Raw genomic sequence first — 17513 nt, forward strand, 5'->3', positions numbered from 1 at the left:
CAGGGGGAGGAGGCCACGCTGGTTTGCTGCCCGGCAGCATCCCGATCCGTTGGTTGCTAGAAAAGGACGTCCCCAGAGAGATACTCCATGGCCATCAATAGTGCAGCAGGGCAAGACGTTTTTTTAAAAAGAACTGGCCATCACGTTGAGTCACTTGACTATACAGCTAAGTGATTTGGGGAAAGAGCTGTTTTACTTTCATTAGCACAGGGGGTGGAATATTTTCAGAGACTGCTAGATCACAGTGCTGCAACGGAAAATTAAAAAAATGCTAATGTCCTTGTTAAAGCCAGATTCAATATTTAAAAGCATAAGAGGATCATATATCTGTCATATACTCCAGAGCTTGAGGGCACGAGCTGCCTGAAATTAAGGCCTGCTTTCCAGCCTTGTCTGATTTGTTATTAATACGTGTAAAATGAAGAGGAGGTTTCACATCTAATCTGAGGGCCTGAGGAACAGGCTTGGCTACACTTTTCTGGCAGCTTTGTCTGATATAAAGGTAGGTGAAAAGCAGTAACTTCTGATAGTACCAGCAAGGAGAGGCAAAGGGCCAAGAGGCCCTACAACACCCCCAGAGAGAGAGAGGCAAAGCCTGTTTCTGGTCTGATTCTTAACAACTAGAAACCATTTGAGAAAAAAAAAAACCATCACTTAGACTAATAGTTCGAATTCTCAGCCAAAGACTTGTAGCAATTAGATCTGTCTATAAAAGGCAGCATTATCTGTCTAGGTTGTCTCTCTTTGTCCTGTTCTCTTCCATGCTGGTTGCTCTTTACTGCCCTTCGTTGTCTTCTGGGCAAATTAATGGTGCCTTCGCACCTCACTGGTGAGTTGTGTTTCAGGGCCAGCACCACAAAGAGATATGCCGATAAAAGCCCTAGGCTTTAACACGTGCTCACAGATACCTCCTTTATGTGGTTTTCTTCTCCTGCCCGCTTGTAAAATCTCAATAAGAAGCTAACCCTACATGACTGCCCAATCTTTTATTTCCCACCTCCCCCCAGTCCCCCAGGAAACCTCCCCGAAATGAGATTTTCCCCTGACCACAGCAGTCAGCCCTCTGTGTAACACCCACCTCGGGAAATGAGTGCAGCAGTGCTTTAGAGAGAATCAGCCCTGGGGTTAAATAAAGCAGAACCTACACGTGCAGGTCCCTGAAGATCAGCCACACTTCCCTTAGCTTTGCATGCTTTTCAGATCTTAAAACATTATTATTTTTCCACTGCACAAAAGCAAATGAAAGGGGCAGAGGAGAAATAAGGTTGCTAACAGCAAGGAGACTTACTTTGCATAAGAGTGTACATAACTACACATCCCCCACCACTGAACACTCCCATAAAAATAGCCATTTGCTGCAGTTTCCTTAAAGAAGCTGGCATTTTTCCTCCCTGAAAACAAAAAGGAGAGACATTTGTTATAGAAGAAGAAAGACAAAGCATTATTTCCCCCCTCCTCTTTCCTAAAAGCCCTTTCCACCGCCCCAGCCAAGGGGTGCAGGGTGCAGTAATCGGGCTCGCTCTCGCCAGGGCCCCACGGCGCACCCGGAAGGACCTGTGCTGAGCACAGAGCAAACTGGAGACTCCGCAGGGCTGACTACGTCTATTCGCTCCTTCTAGCGATGCCACCACTTTGCTAATTGCCGAGAAGCAAACAACCTCGCCGGAGTGGCGGAGAGCCAGCGACGGGGCGCGTTGCTCCCGGGGTTCCCCGTGCGCGCTCGCGAGCACGCTGCCGGCATCCAGGCTCGAGGGGCCACATTTCTCTTTCGAGTAAACTCCTCTAAAGTAAACACGCTTGCGGCAGGGGTGAATTTGGCCTGAAGTCTCAACCTGCAGAGCCAAGCTAGTGCTATGCCAGCAAAGATAATGTAGCCAGGGTGTGCGTATTCTCTTTTGGTTTTTGGTTTTTTTCCCTGAGCCATGGATAAACAGGAAGGTTCTTGCAAACCTATTTTCCTCTGTATTTTCTTCCTTCCTACACCACCACCCCCCCGACTTGCCCTTTTAATGAGTCATTATTGTGGAATCTCAGTGAACGGTGCAGCAGAGTAAGAAATACCTCCAAGAAAGTCAATCTAGTAAACACGTCCGTGGTTTGGGTAATGGTGAGGCCATAGGACCAAAAGAGCCCTATCTAAAGCTCCTGCCCGTAGCACGTTAGTAAGAGCCGTCAGTGAGAGCAGGATATTGCTTCAGGCCTGGCTGTGGCAGGACAGGACTTGACCGAGCACCCAAGTATTTGCTTACATTGAACTTCTCTCACAACAGGGACGACGGGGAGGAATGGTCTTGACAGCATTTTAAAAAGCTGAAAAGCCAACAAAAGACTTTTTGATGTAGGAACACAGATATCTGAATGCTTGGGGAAACCGTATGGGACTTCTGATCCCAAAGGCTTCCAAACGAAATCTTCATACCCCGATGACGTGACACAAGCGTTCTGCTTAGCACAAGCTCCTTAACAAAGCACAGTGCCTAACCAGTTACAGAAATATGACCTAGGCAGGGCCATTTGAGTCCTGTTGCGAAAATCGCCCCTAGTATTCCTCAAATATGCATTATTCAGGTATTGCTCAGCTGCGAACCACAGTTTAGAGAGGGTGGACAGGCAATGTCAGGACTCCTTCCCATGATTCGCTGGGTCAGTGTGGTACTCGCAACCTACCTCAGCTCACCTGTTTGCCAAAATATCCATATTTCATCTCCTACTTGCTCTAGCCTGAGGGAAATGGTGGCTGTAACCCAGATATAACTTTCATCTGTTGCCTCATTGGTACTAGTTTTCAATTATAAAGCATAGTTGAAGGCTTTCTTTGTTCCTTAGTTCACTTAATTTAAGAGCTCTTTGTGTTTGGGTTTGCTGTTTTTTAGGAAAACTTATCAGTAGCTAATACTGGTAACAACCTACAGAAATACAGACATTGTGTCTATATTATGCCCCAAATCCTCAAATTGTGCCATCTGTACAACCAGCCTCCATTTCTTCTCCCTCCTGATCTGCTTCTCTGCTGGGTTTTCTTCTTCCCTGGGGAACTTATATAGCGTGAGAAGTTGCAGCAGAGGAAGTAGAAGTAGTGTTTTTGTAGAGCAACGGTGGTAGTCGATTCACAAGGACATTAAAGCTTTCCGTTTGCTGGCTTGTGTTTTTAACTCTCTTTAAAAAGCAATCTACAACTTTTTTTTTCCCTCAAAGCGCATAATCTGATTAAGAATTGAGTTTCCTGTAAAATATATCTTGCAAGGAGCAAGACACATCTAGCTCGGGGTGTTGACCAACTGCTCTGACACTGATTGCTCTACTGAATGCAGAATAAAGCTAGAAACATGCCCAACGCCAACATCACATAACAGGAAAAAAGGTCATAAATCTGGCGAGCTGATCAGACATAACAGGCTGTGACCCGAGGCATTTGTTCTGCCCCTTTCAAAGCTGTAGCCTAAAACTGCCAGGCAAAATTTGCTTTTTTTGTGATGAAATTCAAGGTAATTGAACACAAATGTCTGGGCCTACGGGGTGCTGCTGACAGTTGGCTGAGTAAAAGTGCAAAGATAGGCAGCCCTAGCTCCAGCGAGGAGCTTTTCAACAGGGCTGAAGGGAAGTGCCTAATGAAGGGCTGAAATTAGAGGATGTGCAATTGGCCGTCCGCAGGTTTGAGCTTCTCTTGGTTTCATGGTTTGGTTGCACTCAAAGAAGCCTGATGGAAAGGAAGAGGAACTTCTTGCCAGTTCATCGCGTGCTCGCACCCATTTAATCACTGCCTTGTGATACATCTCAGCCCACACGAGCACAGACGAGTTGCTTCGCGAATGTGGAAGAGCAAGAGGGTCACCAGCCACAAGCTCCCTCATGACGACATCTCAGAACAAGGACATTGGGACTGAGGTTTGGCCATGGAGAAATGGTGACTGGTAGCTCTCCTGTGCACCTGCCTGGCCCAAGCCCTTGCAAGGTGGCCAAGCGGAGGCCTGGGGTGCACGTTTAGTCACCCAGTGCTGGAAAGGCCTAATTTGCACTGAACCCTTGTGAAGGTCGTCACCACCTTAACAGGCAGAATATCTCCATTACTTGCTTTCAGCCTTCCTGGAAGCCCGTGGACCACGCTTCCCCACCTCCAGAGTAGCCCTTTCACTTCTGCACTCTCCTCCCACTTGTTTCTCCACTGTTTTTCTGACCTATTCCTATGACAGCGTGTTGTGGGAAGAGGTTCAGAGCTATAGATTTTAACAAGTCTCCAAAGACTTGATAAACCTTTTCTTTACTACCACAAATCCCTATCAGCTTCCAAAAGCAAGTGTACAGATGTCCTTGGAGCCCACTGTATCCCTTGCAGTGGGGTCTGCAGCACCTCTGCCCTGCCATCGTGGTCCCTTGTGGCACAGATGTCCAGACAGTGCATTCAACTCCTTCAACATCCCTCCACGTGCAACAGCTGATGACTTTCTGAGTGATGACACAGAAGATACTAATGGCGTAAGCTTGTGGAAGCCCAAAACTTAGTGGGAAATTGTTGAAAGGATTCATCATTGGGGTCTTTACCCTCTGGCCGACAGCTGCTCCCACCTGCTGCTTGGCTGCCATGCTGAGGAGCTGGCACGCTAGGGAAGGGGAGCAAAGACATGTCGAGAGACCCTCATGTCCTGAAGCTTTCTGAAAATTACTGAGACTTCCTGAAAATTACTGATAAAGCTTAGAGGGTATTAAAAGGAAGGGGAAAAAACCTAAAACATCATTTGCTACAAAGGGACTAATTGTAACACAATGCATTTAGGAGAACCTTATAAATACAAGATGTAATTGCGTCTTAATAAGGGAAGCTCAAATTGCTATCTGTGACAGAGATCTCTCCTCAGAACCTGTTATACCACTAAAAAGTATGCAAGTCAACTTTTGGAAAAACAGATTTCTTCACAAGTGATAATTTAAAAAACATTCCAAGCTAAAATTTCCAAGCTAAATTGTTCTGCAAAAAGCTATTTTTCCCCATGCTTTTCACAGCCATAAGAAGCCTTGGTGGAGATCAGCAGACACAAACCCACTAATCCCACAGTTATCAAAAGAAGAGCCTCATTATCAAAAGAAGAGAATCATTATAACTAACGCTCTCTAAAAGAGAGCATTAAAGATCAGAACTTCCTAATAAGGGCAATGTTCATCTCATGTCTTGAAAACAGGAAGATATGACTGGAAAAGGTAGTATTTAGGCCTGGCTTTGAAGTTAAGCAGGACTCAGACAGTTAACAATGAGATTTAACAAACCCGGAGAGGTGGAAGACTCCCAGGGTCACATGTGAAATGGTAGGTTGCTGCAACAAAAACGTCTGCTTCTAATTAGACTTTGTTTTCTCCACAGAGGATCTTCTAAAAATAGACTAGGCTTTGGAGATTCTCCCTATTTTCAGCAAATTCAGATATGTTCTAATCTCGACAGTTCATGCAGGTCATTTTTTTTCTGCTGGCACTACAGGTCGGTCTTGGGCTCCTCCACCAAAGGCAGGGTGGCAACAAACTAAAGGGCATTTTCCCAAAGCTACAAGCTTTCATTTTACTTGCCTTAAACTGCAGCCACCGGAGCAAGAAACCAGGGCTGCAGGTTCTCCAGGGAAGGCATTTCCTCCTCCTTCCAGCACTACCAAATTCCAGCAGCACCTCCAGCTTCCAGGTGCTATGGCAGCCCCAACAGTAAACAGTAAGATTGCACTAAATTCAGAGAGAAGCTGCTTGATCGATGCAAATCCACTGTGAGCACTGCTGATTATCTCAGTTTAGGCCACTGACTATGCACCTGGCCAAGACAATATACTGACAGGCCACTAATATAGGCCTTTAAACCACTGCAGTTCTGAGGTGTCAGCATGACCCTTGCACTAAATATGCATGGCAAAAGACTACACAATTAAGTTCAGATAACTTACTGGGATGCCTGAACTTGGATCTAAGCATCTAACTTTAAGACTGGGACTACTGTCTTGGGAGCCTCCAAAAACCTTTCTGCAACTAAACTCTCACTTGGGCTAGTGGGATTTGAGTCAGCCCCGGATTCAGCTTTTAGGAAAACCACCCACGTAGGTGTGGAAGCCTTAGAAGATGAGGGTAATGCCAGGGAAACTGCACACAAGTAAACACTTGTATTTCACATTCTTGCTGTTTGGCTTACTCAGATGAATAGATACAACCCATCCATTGATCTCCTAATATCCATAAGGCACCTGGGTTTGAGCCAATTTCTCTACTAATAACATGCCAGGACAAAATTGTAGAGACAGCCTGTTGACACTGTGCATAAAATATCTTCTTCTTTGGTACTGTCACCAAAGAGACGGCAGCACAGCAGAACTTTTTTGATAGGATCATCATTTCATCATATTATTTTCCCTTTTTTCAAGGAAAGAGCTTGAGCATGCTAGTTACCACACTTCTAAGAAGTAACAGCACAAATTGTGCCCCCTGTCAGCGCCAAAATAGCAGAAATACCAAAGACTTTGCATGTACTATGTGCCTTCACCAAAAGCTCAGCAGAAAAGTGGAAAGACAAAAAGGTAATTTGCTTAATTTACAGTCAAAAGAAAAGTAGGAGTAATGCTTTTTCCCTCAGTGATTCTCCTCCAGCTGCTCTCAGGAGGATTTTGCTATTTAGGAAGGTAAAACATCTTTTCTACCTGCTTGGAAACGGTCCTTCAAGGGTCTCCTTGTGGACTGGTTCCTAAAAAGGTGTAATTTATCCTAGTTAAAATGCTTTGAAGGGACAAATACTTGTTTGAGAGGAGGATTACTAGTAGGCCAGAAAACTGTGGTACATTTATTTTCTGCCTTTGCTGCTAGCTAATTAACAAGGGACGTGAAAGGGGTCAATAGAGTGATTAAGGACTCTAAACAGCAACTTTATTCAGGTAGTTGTATCACAGCTCCTGCGGCCACGTGCTACAACGCTCAGTACAGAAGCGTAACATGGTGCCTGCAGATTTTTTAGTTTCTTTTCCTTTCTCTTCTCTTTTGGGTGCTCTCATTTGCACGTTTGGATATCTATACATATCTTCATACATCTTCTGTGTGCCACTGTCACAGTCTACCTCCCCACGTGCTTTCCAACTATCGAGTCTCCTCCAATGGGCTCACCTGCACTTTGTTTCCTTTCCTCCTGCCTGCCCACCTTCACTCCTCGGCTCATCCCCTTCCCATACTGATTCGTGCACTGTCCCGTGCCCGTGTTTCCCCCATGCTGACCACCACTGTGCCAACAGAAATGGTAGGGCACCTCTCGCAATGTCCAAGGAGCTATCGTGCCTCAGTTTAGCAGGCTGGAATAAGGATTTTGTCTTCCTAACCGCAGATAATGAAGATAATGAAGGGTCTTGCATCTTTTTTGCATTTCTCCCAAGTCTCATCGACGCTGTATCTCAGTTCGTAGTGTTTTCAAAGGCTGGGCTTATGCAGCAGCCAGTTCAACACTACATCCCAGGTGCTTCTTGAGGACAAATGTAGCTACCTATGTTTTGTACTGAAACATAAGGGATATTGCAGAAAAGAGACATGAAACTGGGTGTGTTATTCGAGAAGCAGGATAATTATACCTACAGTGTGACCCATTTTTGCTGTTATTAGAGCATGGTATTATAGGTTAATGCCGAATAATCTGTCATTAACATCCCTAATTGTATGCTTCTGTAATTGGACACCATGGTGGGGAGGTGGAAAATTCACCACCTTTTTGTGTTTGAAAGGTGAACTGCAAAGGATTTAAAGAGTAAGAAGTCATAAGTAGGATAAATGAAAATGTTGCATCCAAGTTAGAGGGGGGGAAAAAAAGGCCAGTGATATTTATACTTTTAACAGTGAGTCGTTTACCTGAGAAACCTATGGCACAGCTTTTTGGCTTCCCTGCCACTGCGAGTGAGGTCACTGGAGCTGCAATCCAGGGTTCAAAAGAGTTGCTCCACTCTGTATCAGGGCCTCCCTGCAGCCTGCGTCACACTAGCTTCCAAATTGCCACATTAAAACAAGAGAGTCCCATAAAGAAAACAGCAAATGCATTCATTCCTCCAGCTGCCTCGCGTGGCCAGGAGGAAAGGAAAGAACAGCCTGTGCTAAAGGCGCTCAGCAGAAGTGGACTGTCAAGATAGAGACCTCTTCATAGTGTGGTGTATGTTTTCTGAGCATAGTTTCCTAGAATAGGTTCACTCAACCTGCAAGGTAAGTCATCAGGGGAGAGTACCAAAACTTTTCTGAGGGAAAGATCAGAGAGTTTGCAATGCCTTGTATGCAACAGCAGCTACTACGCTGTCAGCTCCAGCGTCTGGCCATTTATTTGTGTTTACTACATTAATCATGCCAAAGACATGGACAAGTTCCTCAAAGCTAAAACCCATGACTCACATAGCTTTAATTCACCTCAGCAAATCCTGAGAGGGTGGGGGACAAAATTCAGAAGTCTATAGTATCTCTCTTGGTAAAAAGGTCAAGTTTTACCAGGTAAAGAGAAAAGAAAATTGTCACAAAAGTTCATAGGAGTACTGCAGGCATCACTGGGCTAGGACCTGTACGTAGCTACATTAAAAGTTAGTCCCTGCCTAGAAGTTTACAGTCCCGAACTGCAATCCTAATAAGACTTATGCCTATCTGTAGTCTTATTAACCTCAATAATATGATCTACGTGCATGCATCGAGTAGTCATGCAGTAGGACAGCAACCTGAAGGAACTGAATGCCAGGGGAGGCTGTCACCGGAAAAAAATATATACAGCAGGAACATAGTGTAAATCATATGATGCCTGTTCCCTCGCAATGCCTCTGCTTCCTGAAATGAGGGGAGTAAAAGATGTGATCCACTCTGCTGTGATCAGCTTGGAGTCTGATTTACAAAACTTTTTAAAAATAGCAGGGGAGAGGGGAAGGTTTGCAGCCCTAAGGCCAAACATACTGTTGGTGTAATGCTATTTATTACATAGTATTAGAGCAGCACAGATTTTTGTCACATTACAGACACCTTTCTCTTACTCATTCTTCCTACTGAGAAGCAAAAACAAATAAAATGCTATCCGCAATCCCTCCAAGATGCTCAGAAGCAGTAAGTTTATTTCAGGCTCCTTTCTTCACGCTCCACTAGAAGAGCCTCTTCATGAAATACTGACCCTGCCCTTCTTCTGAAGGTCAAGTCCCTTTGAAATACATCAGAGCAACACTGAAAATCTAAGGCTTTGAGAAAAACTAATTACTTTCAAACATCTTGGACACCTGGATTGTTTCCAGAACCTGGTCCTTGCCCACATGAGCAGAGCTGGTTCAGTATCAGCTAAAGCTGCTAATGTAAATTAAGATCTGGGGAAAAAATAGCCTCAAATACCTGTGACTTTTTAATAAGTGTTGAACACCAAAAACAGCACGAGATCAGCAGGGATTCTGACCTAGAAAAGTTCTATTCTGAGGGGAAAAAAGAAAAAAAGTAAGTTATGGTGGGAACCACTTAAAAAAGGGAAGAAAAAAAACTTCTCACTGTACTTAAAGGTTTCCATTCCATTCAACTTGGTTAACTTGTGCACTGAGCTGTGTGACACAAAGATGGAGAGCAAAAGGGTGACGGAAGTGGTGCGGTTTGTACGTGCAGCATCGGGAGTCAGACCTTTAACTCAGTCTAGTGAATGGCTATGCTTTATCCATCCCCTCATAGGAAAAAATAAAAAGGTATGTTGGACACTCACAAGACAGTTGGGTGTGAATCAACTTCTCATCCAACAGATGAGTCAAGGCAAGAAGATTTGAGAGAACAGCTGACTGCAATCCATATTTTCCTCCACAGAACACGTGTTGGGAAAATTGAGGGAAAAATCTCTCCTTTTTAATGGTTTAAATGACCTCTTTATTGTACTCACCGAATCTTAGCTCCTTCTATAACTTCCACCACTGTGTGCTGTGAAACCCTGAAATCCATGGGAAGTCAGGGATACCAGTTCCTCCCCCCTCCCCCCCCCCAAAAAAAAAAAACTGCGGCAGAAGAACACTGGCTGACTTCACAGGGAGTTTGTGCCAGGCTGAGAACTTGGGCTCCAGAGACCAGGGCCGTTCCCTATGCACCGGCACCAGCCTCTCTGTTAGGCTAAAACATCCCAGTCTAGGAAGATTCAGCAAGCCTCCAGGACCGTTTCCTACAGCAAACTCACCTTGAGGTATAGGGAGACATATATATTCTTTGCTATAGAGCTACCCCATGGGGCTTTGCCTGACAACCGGGTGCTGCAGTCCCAGAGGTGAGCACAAAAGCACAAACCACGTTTTTGCATACTGCTGATGGGTGGGATTTTTCAAGACATTGCATGGTTTATACACGATCAACTGGCAGTACCTTTATAGGACCATTGTTTCATAGAAGTGCTGGGATCTTTGGAAATTAGGCTGCTTTATGGCATTTTTAAGACACACCCTCACCAGTAGCTTTCAGGAGTGCTAATAACATTTGTTATTTCCTCATACACTTATGGATGGCTACAATAACCTTTAAATTTTTGTTTGTGGAGTTGTAAATGTTTATTCATCAGACACTAGATTACCAAGGGCTAAATATAATGAAATCTGACAAATGTCACATTCATGAGAAGTTTTCTACAAAGAAAAGAAAATGGGACCAGTTAGCTGGGAATCACTGCTGTTAACGATACTGGAAGGGATCCATGCCCGCAAACTCCCTAAATTGAAGACTGTACTGGAAAGACTGCCTTTGACCACAGGAGACAAATTTTTCCATACATTTTTGTTTTCTTTTCCCATCATGTGCTACTTGGCTCTCTCTCTTACTGGGAATTAGGAAGGGTGATAAAGAGATGCCGTCACTTTTATAAAACGTTACTGCCAGAGACTTCAGCTGAGATAGAAAAGGCCCTGTTCTGTGTGTTTTTCAATCTACCTGTGCCTTTTGCAGCTCATGTGATGCCAGTGTGGGCAAAGTGGAAGACACTGCTCCAGGTGTCAAAGCTGCTCGGGGACTGACTCACTATGTCACTGTGGCTAAAACCATAAACTTCGGGTGTCTCAATTCACACATATAAAAATGAGTGACTAAACACTTCCTTCTTCTTACTTTGCTGGAAAACAGTGACATTTAATGGCTATGAAATGCTTTGACATCCTAAGATGTAATTTCACTTAGATGCAAAATTGTCCACGTGTGACACATGCATGTGAAGAGATACAACAACATGTTCCAGAAAAAAATGTATTTTGCAGCCTGGCATAGGGTGTGTTGCAGGACTAACAGAATAATTATAGCAGCCACAGTTGGCACTTATTAGAGAATTAAAGAAGCTGTTAACAAGTCATTAATAATCTGTGACTACCTGCCTTAATAGTATTCTTCAGACAACAGGCATGAGAGTGAGGGGGTGGAGGAAACGGTCACACCTTCTTGCAAGTCACCATAGAAGACTGATATGCTTATTTTTCATCACTTTATAATCTGCTTGTTTACCTCTTCCCAGAGCCTCTTCTGCCCAGCTCTTCTCTAACAGCTAGCTGCCATAGTTTTCAACATCGGGTTGCGAGGCTCTCCGCAGGGGAAGCCGGTAGCCTGATCTGCAACAGAGAGCCGGGGAAAGGAAGCCCTTTCCCAGGTGTCCCAGCCTGGTAGAGGTGCCCTGTTGGGACAACCTCCTCTGGCCTGGGCTTCTGCCAGTGAGGCCACACTCCTCTGGAGGGAGTTTCTTCTGAGCATGTTCTGAGGGCATTCTCCTACTTTTGAAGACTTTTCCATCCGCAAGGCATCTCTAGCCACTTACACCGCACAGCGATTTGTTCTGCCACATCTTGCTCCTTGCCTCCAGAGCTATGGCAGATGGTTGAAGGAGGAGAGAGAAGCAACTTGTTTCCCTGCTTCTTCAAACAAACACACGCTCTCTAGAGCAGACAGATGCCTTAAAGTCAGATCCAGGGCATCAATTCATCTTTTGGTTTCAGCTGAAGCATATAAAGCATTTGCTGGCTCTGGTCTAATGCTTTTTGACATTGTCAGACCCCCTTCAGTGAACCACCGCCTTGTAACCAACTTGACAGCAAGTATTGTTCTACGTTTATTAATACCGTACGCGTGATCTTCAAAACGGCATGTTCCAAGGCCAGGCATCAGCTGTGCTCAGCGCTGGCTTGAAAAAAATTATTCAGACAACAGCAGAGACCTCCTGCTGCTAAAAATAAATAAATAAATAAACACATGCCTTTACCATGTTGCTGTCACATCTTTTGCTGTCACATCTTTTTACCCTTTCAACCTCTATTTTGCAATATTTGTTTTTCTCAGAGTCTCAAAATTTCAAGTATCTATTTCTCTGCAGTCTCCTCTTTTTGGCACCTTTAGGAAAGTGTTTTTTTCAGTCTTCTTTCAATTTGTTCCTTTCTCTCTCTTTTGGATACAAACCCAAATTCCAGAAACTTGAATCTACATAAAAGTTAATTAACTTCAGGAATTGTTTTCCCCCTGCTTTTTTATCTTTATTTTTTTGGAGTGTAAATGTTTTGTTACTATAGCCACTATAATTTTCTATTATTTTAAAAATTTTCAGCTTAATGGGTTATGTTTACTTAGTCAATAAGCTGATGATGCCCATGACAGGACCAGAAGTGTTTGGTTAGCAGCAGGGAGGAAAAAAAATCAATAACTCCAAGCATTTGGCAGCATTGTGGGCAGGAAATCATTTGTATTCTCTGGTTTAAATCAATGACCTTCTTTTCTTTGCTGTTTGAACAGGAAATTATAAACTCTGTGAACATTATTTGCATAGTGCCTTCTGCAATACACTTGTATATGCTTGGGCAAAACAACGTTAACCCTAGCATTGCTTCTCTGAGGTCTACATTAAAGAAACCAGACACTTCAGCATAGAGCTCTCCAGCTGCAAGCACTTGTGTTATTAGAAGCAGAGGAAGAATAGTGCAAGATGTGAAAAGAGCTCCTCCTCTGCTTCTAAGGGCGCCCTCAAAAGATGAAGGCCTTATTGTTTGATAATCGGGTTGTTTGCTGCAGAGTATGAAAAAATGCCATCATCACAACTTGGCAATACGCTTTATTTGCAGTACAGCAAAGGCACAAACTCACCACTTCCACTTTACAGCTGTAATTGTACTTTTGTATCTTGCTTGTTACGGTTGTCTTAGTGTGCCAGGTATGGTTTGCAAGTACTGCACCTTTGCTTGAACTTGGCTTAGTATTAAAGTTAATGAAAGCTTCAACCTCCTCTATCCTGCCCTTTTGCTAAATATACCTGAAAAAGAAATTACCAACTTGCGTTGCCATCTTCCTATTCCTGTTGATGGAAAACTGCTCCAAGACGGTGAAGTCCTGAGAAAAGGCAGTATTAAGCCTTGTACTTAACTAGTCTTCTAACTTTTTCTGTTGCCCAGCACTGCGTTAAGTCCATATTGGTCATTTCTTAGCATGTTTTTCCCCTCAGTGTGATCACAGTGCAGCCCCAGAGTTTGGGACTTTTGTCTATGCCCAGAACTAAGCATTGCAGCTTGTAGCACCAGTAAGTGGCATTGCAAAGCTCCTGGCCCTTAGCACCCCTTTACATATTTGTTTTCATCCTATGCAGGAGAATGACTTGGCCAATCAGACTGAAAAACGTATTTATAACCCCAGAAACCACCACAGCCTCAATAGTCTGCACTGAAAATAAACGTCAAAATTCAGGCATCCAAACTTCTCTAGCTTGCTTTTGCACATGACAAGTCCTTTCACGATAGTTCTTGGCATCCCTCCTGAGATCCCAATGCCAGTGGTACAAAACAGAAGTCATTGAGTGATACTTCAAGTATATTTATTTGTGTCACAACCCTCCCTCCCTGACACAAAAGAGATGGGAACATTACTTGTAGTGACTGAAGCAGCAGCAATACATAGTTCCTGAACTCCTGCTTTGTTCCTATTAATTTGCCAGATGTAAGGATGCCTGTCCTGACTCCACATGCATTTCATTCCTTCCCACTGCAAACTCTGCGTGTTTGCTGGGGTGGCAGCACCTTACAGTGCTGCAAGGTGTTGGAGAGCACCTTTTGCGTCTCTAAAATTTGCTACTCCTGATCAAAGGGAGACTGCAAGCGAGGGGCCTCTCTTCCTCACTGGCAGAGACTAAAGCAGAGCGCCACATCAGAGGGTGAACGGGGCAGCTGTTGCTCAGCTCACCTTGTTCTGGTGAGTGGGCCAAGAGCAAATGCATTTAAATGGGCCTTTCCTTTCTCGCTTTGCTGTCTTCCTCCCTTCCCCAAACACATACCTCCTAAAATGGCATGATGTCATCTTTCCCTGCTGAACATCACTTAGCTAGTAACAAGGAATGTTTTAATCTGGAGAGCGGTGCAAATTGAATAGCTCGCTCCAGAAACATGAACTGGTCCGGTTAGTTTTAGGCCTAGGACTGATTTGTGAGTGATTTATGATTGCATACGAATAAAACATAATCAGAAACTGTGGAGTGATAGCAGTGTATGTACAAAAAGGAGTGGATACTCCTCTTATTGGAGGAATATGCAGAGCTGCTCCTATTACACATGGGAAAGTCCAGCCTTTCGAAGTGGTGAAAGGTGTGCTATGTGACTAGTTCATTTCACTAACGTATGACAAGCCACCTTCAGAATGGAAAAACGACTTTACTAGCTAACTTGTTTTTAATGACTTATCACAATTGTCTTTCCCCTTTAAGGCCATGGTTTTCCAGTACACAGAAAACTAGTAGATAGACCTAAAAACTGCACTTAACTTCAGAACATGAGTTTGTGGGTTGTTGTTTTTGAGTTTTTTTTTTTTTTTTAAATACATATAAGCCATGATCTTCGAGGTTTTTCCTCAGAAGTCAAACCATGTGTCTCATGTGGTCTCTGTTTGCAAAAAGGAAAATATAATTCCTTGTGGGGAAAAGAAACTAGATTGTACTGCAGGAAAAGGAGATTTAGTGCTGCAGTTTTCAAGTTTACTCAGATGAAAATTTAGCTCGAGAACTGTACTGAACTTGGGGCACAGATTTACCAATTGGCTCTGTTCTTGCACTGCACTTCAGAGTTTGCTGTATTTGTTCTGAACTGAATGGGACTTCTGGTAGAGCTAAAAAGCAAGACCTGTTCTCTTTTTTGATTTTTGCATAAGGTAATGACTTTACTGACTTCAGTAGAGTTACTCTTGATTTATACCACTATAAGCAAAAGCAAAGCCAGACTAGGAATGTACCTCAAAGTGACAGTGTTCAGATGTGTATTTAATCTTACTTACACAAAATATTTGGAATAAAATGCATTGTTCACTTCTCTCACCATTTCCTCTGTAAATCCACTGTGAAATGGCCTGAAATAATTTTATTTTAAGCTTTATAGTATTAGCAGTGAGGACCCACACTCTCTCAACCCTATTCCCCTCATGTAACACTTTTTCAGTGTAAATCCAGTCACTTTAAGTAAAGTATAACTCGGTACAAGAGACAACAGGATCAGAGAGCTTACTGTGCAGATGTACAATCAACAAGATAGCAGAATTGGCTAACAGACACACAGAGCTCAGACTTATCAGATCTGCTCCTCTGCCCAAAGATGGCACAGAACAGGAGCAAGATTTTCTCTTTTCCTCTTTTCTCTATATTCTGACCCATGAGCTACACCCTCAGGTGTCTCTTTTATTCTTCTCATTTTGTGCTGGCTGCTCCTTTCTACCAGGCCACTCTCCTGCGCCCAGGACAAGCAGCTAGGCTAGCAGTGGTGCTGCAGCCTGGCTCGGAAGTTCCTATAAGCACAGGATTTTCCCCTGGGGATGTTTTGTCTGGGCCTTTTTATGATGCAAAGGCCTTACTGGAAGAAAGAACTGGCCCTGCAAGGTCTGGGTGCCTTGCTGAGAGATGAATACTAGCTCGCATATGTAATATCACGGGCTGGTGGGGAAAGTAAGAAGAACGCAACCACTCATTTTTCACTTTGGCAACAAGCTGTGCTCTGCTGACTGCAATTCTCCCCAAATCAGCTTATTAACCGTGATTCAGTACGTGCCATTTGTGCTTTACGGGACTGAGAGTCTAAGTGGGTTTACTGGTGTCAGTAACTACTTGCTCATTAAACATTAATGGCAATGTTTTAATTAGTCCCAGGGTTCTGGTAGGAAGAGAAGCCCTTCCTTCAATAAGCAGCAGTTACAGATGCAGAAAGTGTTAATAACCTAATAGGAAGCAAACTTGGCAGGCGTGCATTCCATCACCCAGAAAATGGATTTCAGGTAGCTTTTTGATGGACTGTTCATGCTTGAAACCCAAAAAAGTGGCTGATTTTTAATAGGAAGAGGTGTGCTGTCTGCAACCCTTGGAGCTGCAGCCCCGTGACGTTGTTTCCCATTCCTCGCAGACTTGATGTTTAACGTGCTTCCTGCTATACAATTTGAAGCTGTTTGGGGGTGGGGAAGGGAAGAAATTCAAATGAGAGCAGTAACTATTCTCAGACTTTTAGCAACTGTACTCAGGCTCTTAAAGAAGAAACACATCACGAGGTCCTTAGATAGCTTTCTTTTTGACATGAGCCTTTCAAGCTACAACTGGGCTTTTACAGAAAGAAGCGCAAGTATGCACGGGGGGGGGGGGGGGGGGGGGGTAATGTGGGAATGGGAAAGGGGTGCCTAGGTGTGCGTAACTTTTCACTCTGATAGGTAATATCTCCTTCTGATGTTTGTCTTCCCTAGTGAAAATAACTGAGAGTGCCACTTTATTCTCTTAAGTAACTGGCTAGCTTCAGAGAACTTTTCTGTGCTTCCCAGTTTATGATGTAAATTGAAGTTGCACAAAGAAGTCTTGAGCTTTTGTCACGGTCAAGAAGCAAGATGGTTTTTTGGCACTGGGTAGGGCTTTTCCAGTGATTCACTGCACTTTTCTGACCTCAGCATTGCTGTAACTGAGGGATTTTGGGAAATGCAACCCAATGTCAAAACAGTGTGAAGGTGTCCGAGCAAGACACCCATCTTCTGTAGCTTCAGCGCAACAGGGAGAGAAATTGAAATGTCAGCTACAAAGCACCATGCTCTAGTTATTTTTTTCCTGGTACAATTTAAAATAATTTTATGATAGGCTGATGACTATAATTATAACTATTTTAAACTCAGTCATGCAGTGGAAGCAGACTTCTGAGATTTAACTTAGCATATTTAGCTTGAAGCTCTATACCTACAGCTTGATTTTTAGGCAGCTGATGAACCTGGGAACGTTATTTGTCCTCTACAGCAACCTGGCATAACAACAGGCTTTTTGGTGCCACTCCTATAAAACAGTTCAAGATCCTTATCACTTGGTAGCCTCAATCCAGCTAAAAAGCTGTCCTGACAGCTCTGATCCAGACTCCACCTACACCAAAAGGAAAGAGGCAAAGGACTGGGTAGGAGATAGAGGGAGGTAACGAATATTCAAACAATTCTTAAGGATTCAACAGAGCCACTTGCCTTCCCGCTCCAAGGCAATATGTAGTACTGACAGTCCTACTTCTAATCATTTCACAGTAAAGCATGAAATTAGCACGTGA

At 43.7% G+C, this 17513-nt stretch overlaps 1 protein-coding gene across 3 annotated transcripts in view; it reads right to left on the reverse strand.

The window, feature by feature from the left end:
- The window catches only part of COA1 (cytochrome c oxidase assembly factor 1), a 53344-nt gene that overhangs the window by 6924 nt on the left and 28907 nt on the right, over nt 1–17513 (reverse strand). For all 3 annotated transcript variants that reach the window (XM_068936012.1, XM_068936010.1, XM_068936011.1), the window contains one exon: nt 1289–1391. In XM_068936012.1, the coding sequence (XP_068792113.1) occupies nt 1289–1382 (94 nt within the window). In that variant the 5' untranslated portion in view covers nt 1383–1391. The remainder of the gene's footprint in view (nt 1–1288; nt 1392–17513) is intronic.

This window comes from Struthio camelus, chromosome 2, assembly GCF_040807025.1.
Source record: "Struthio camelus isolate bStrCam1 chromosome 2, bStrCam1.hap1, whole genome shotgun sequence".
Lineage (NCBI taxonomy): Eukaryota > Metazoa > Chordata > Aves > Struthioniformes > Struthionidae > Struthio > Struthio camelus.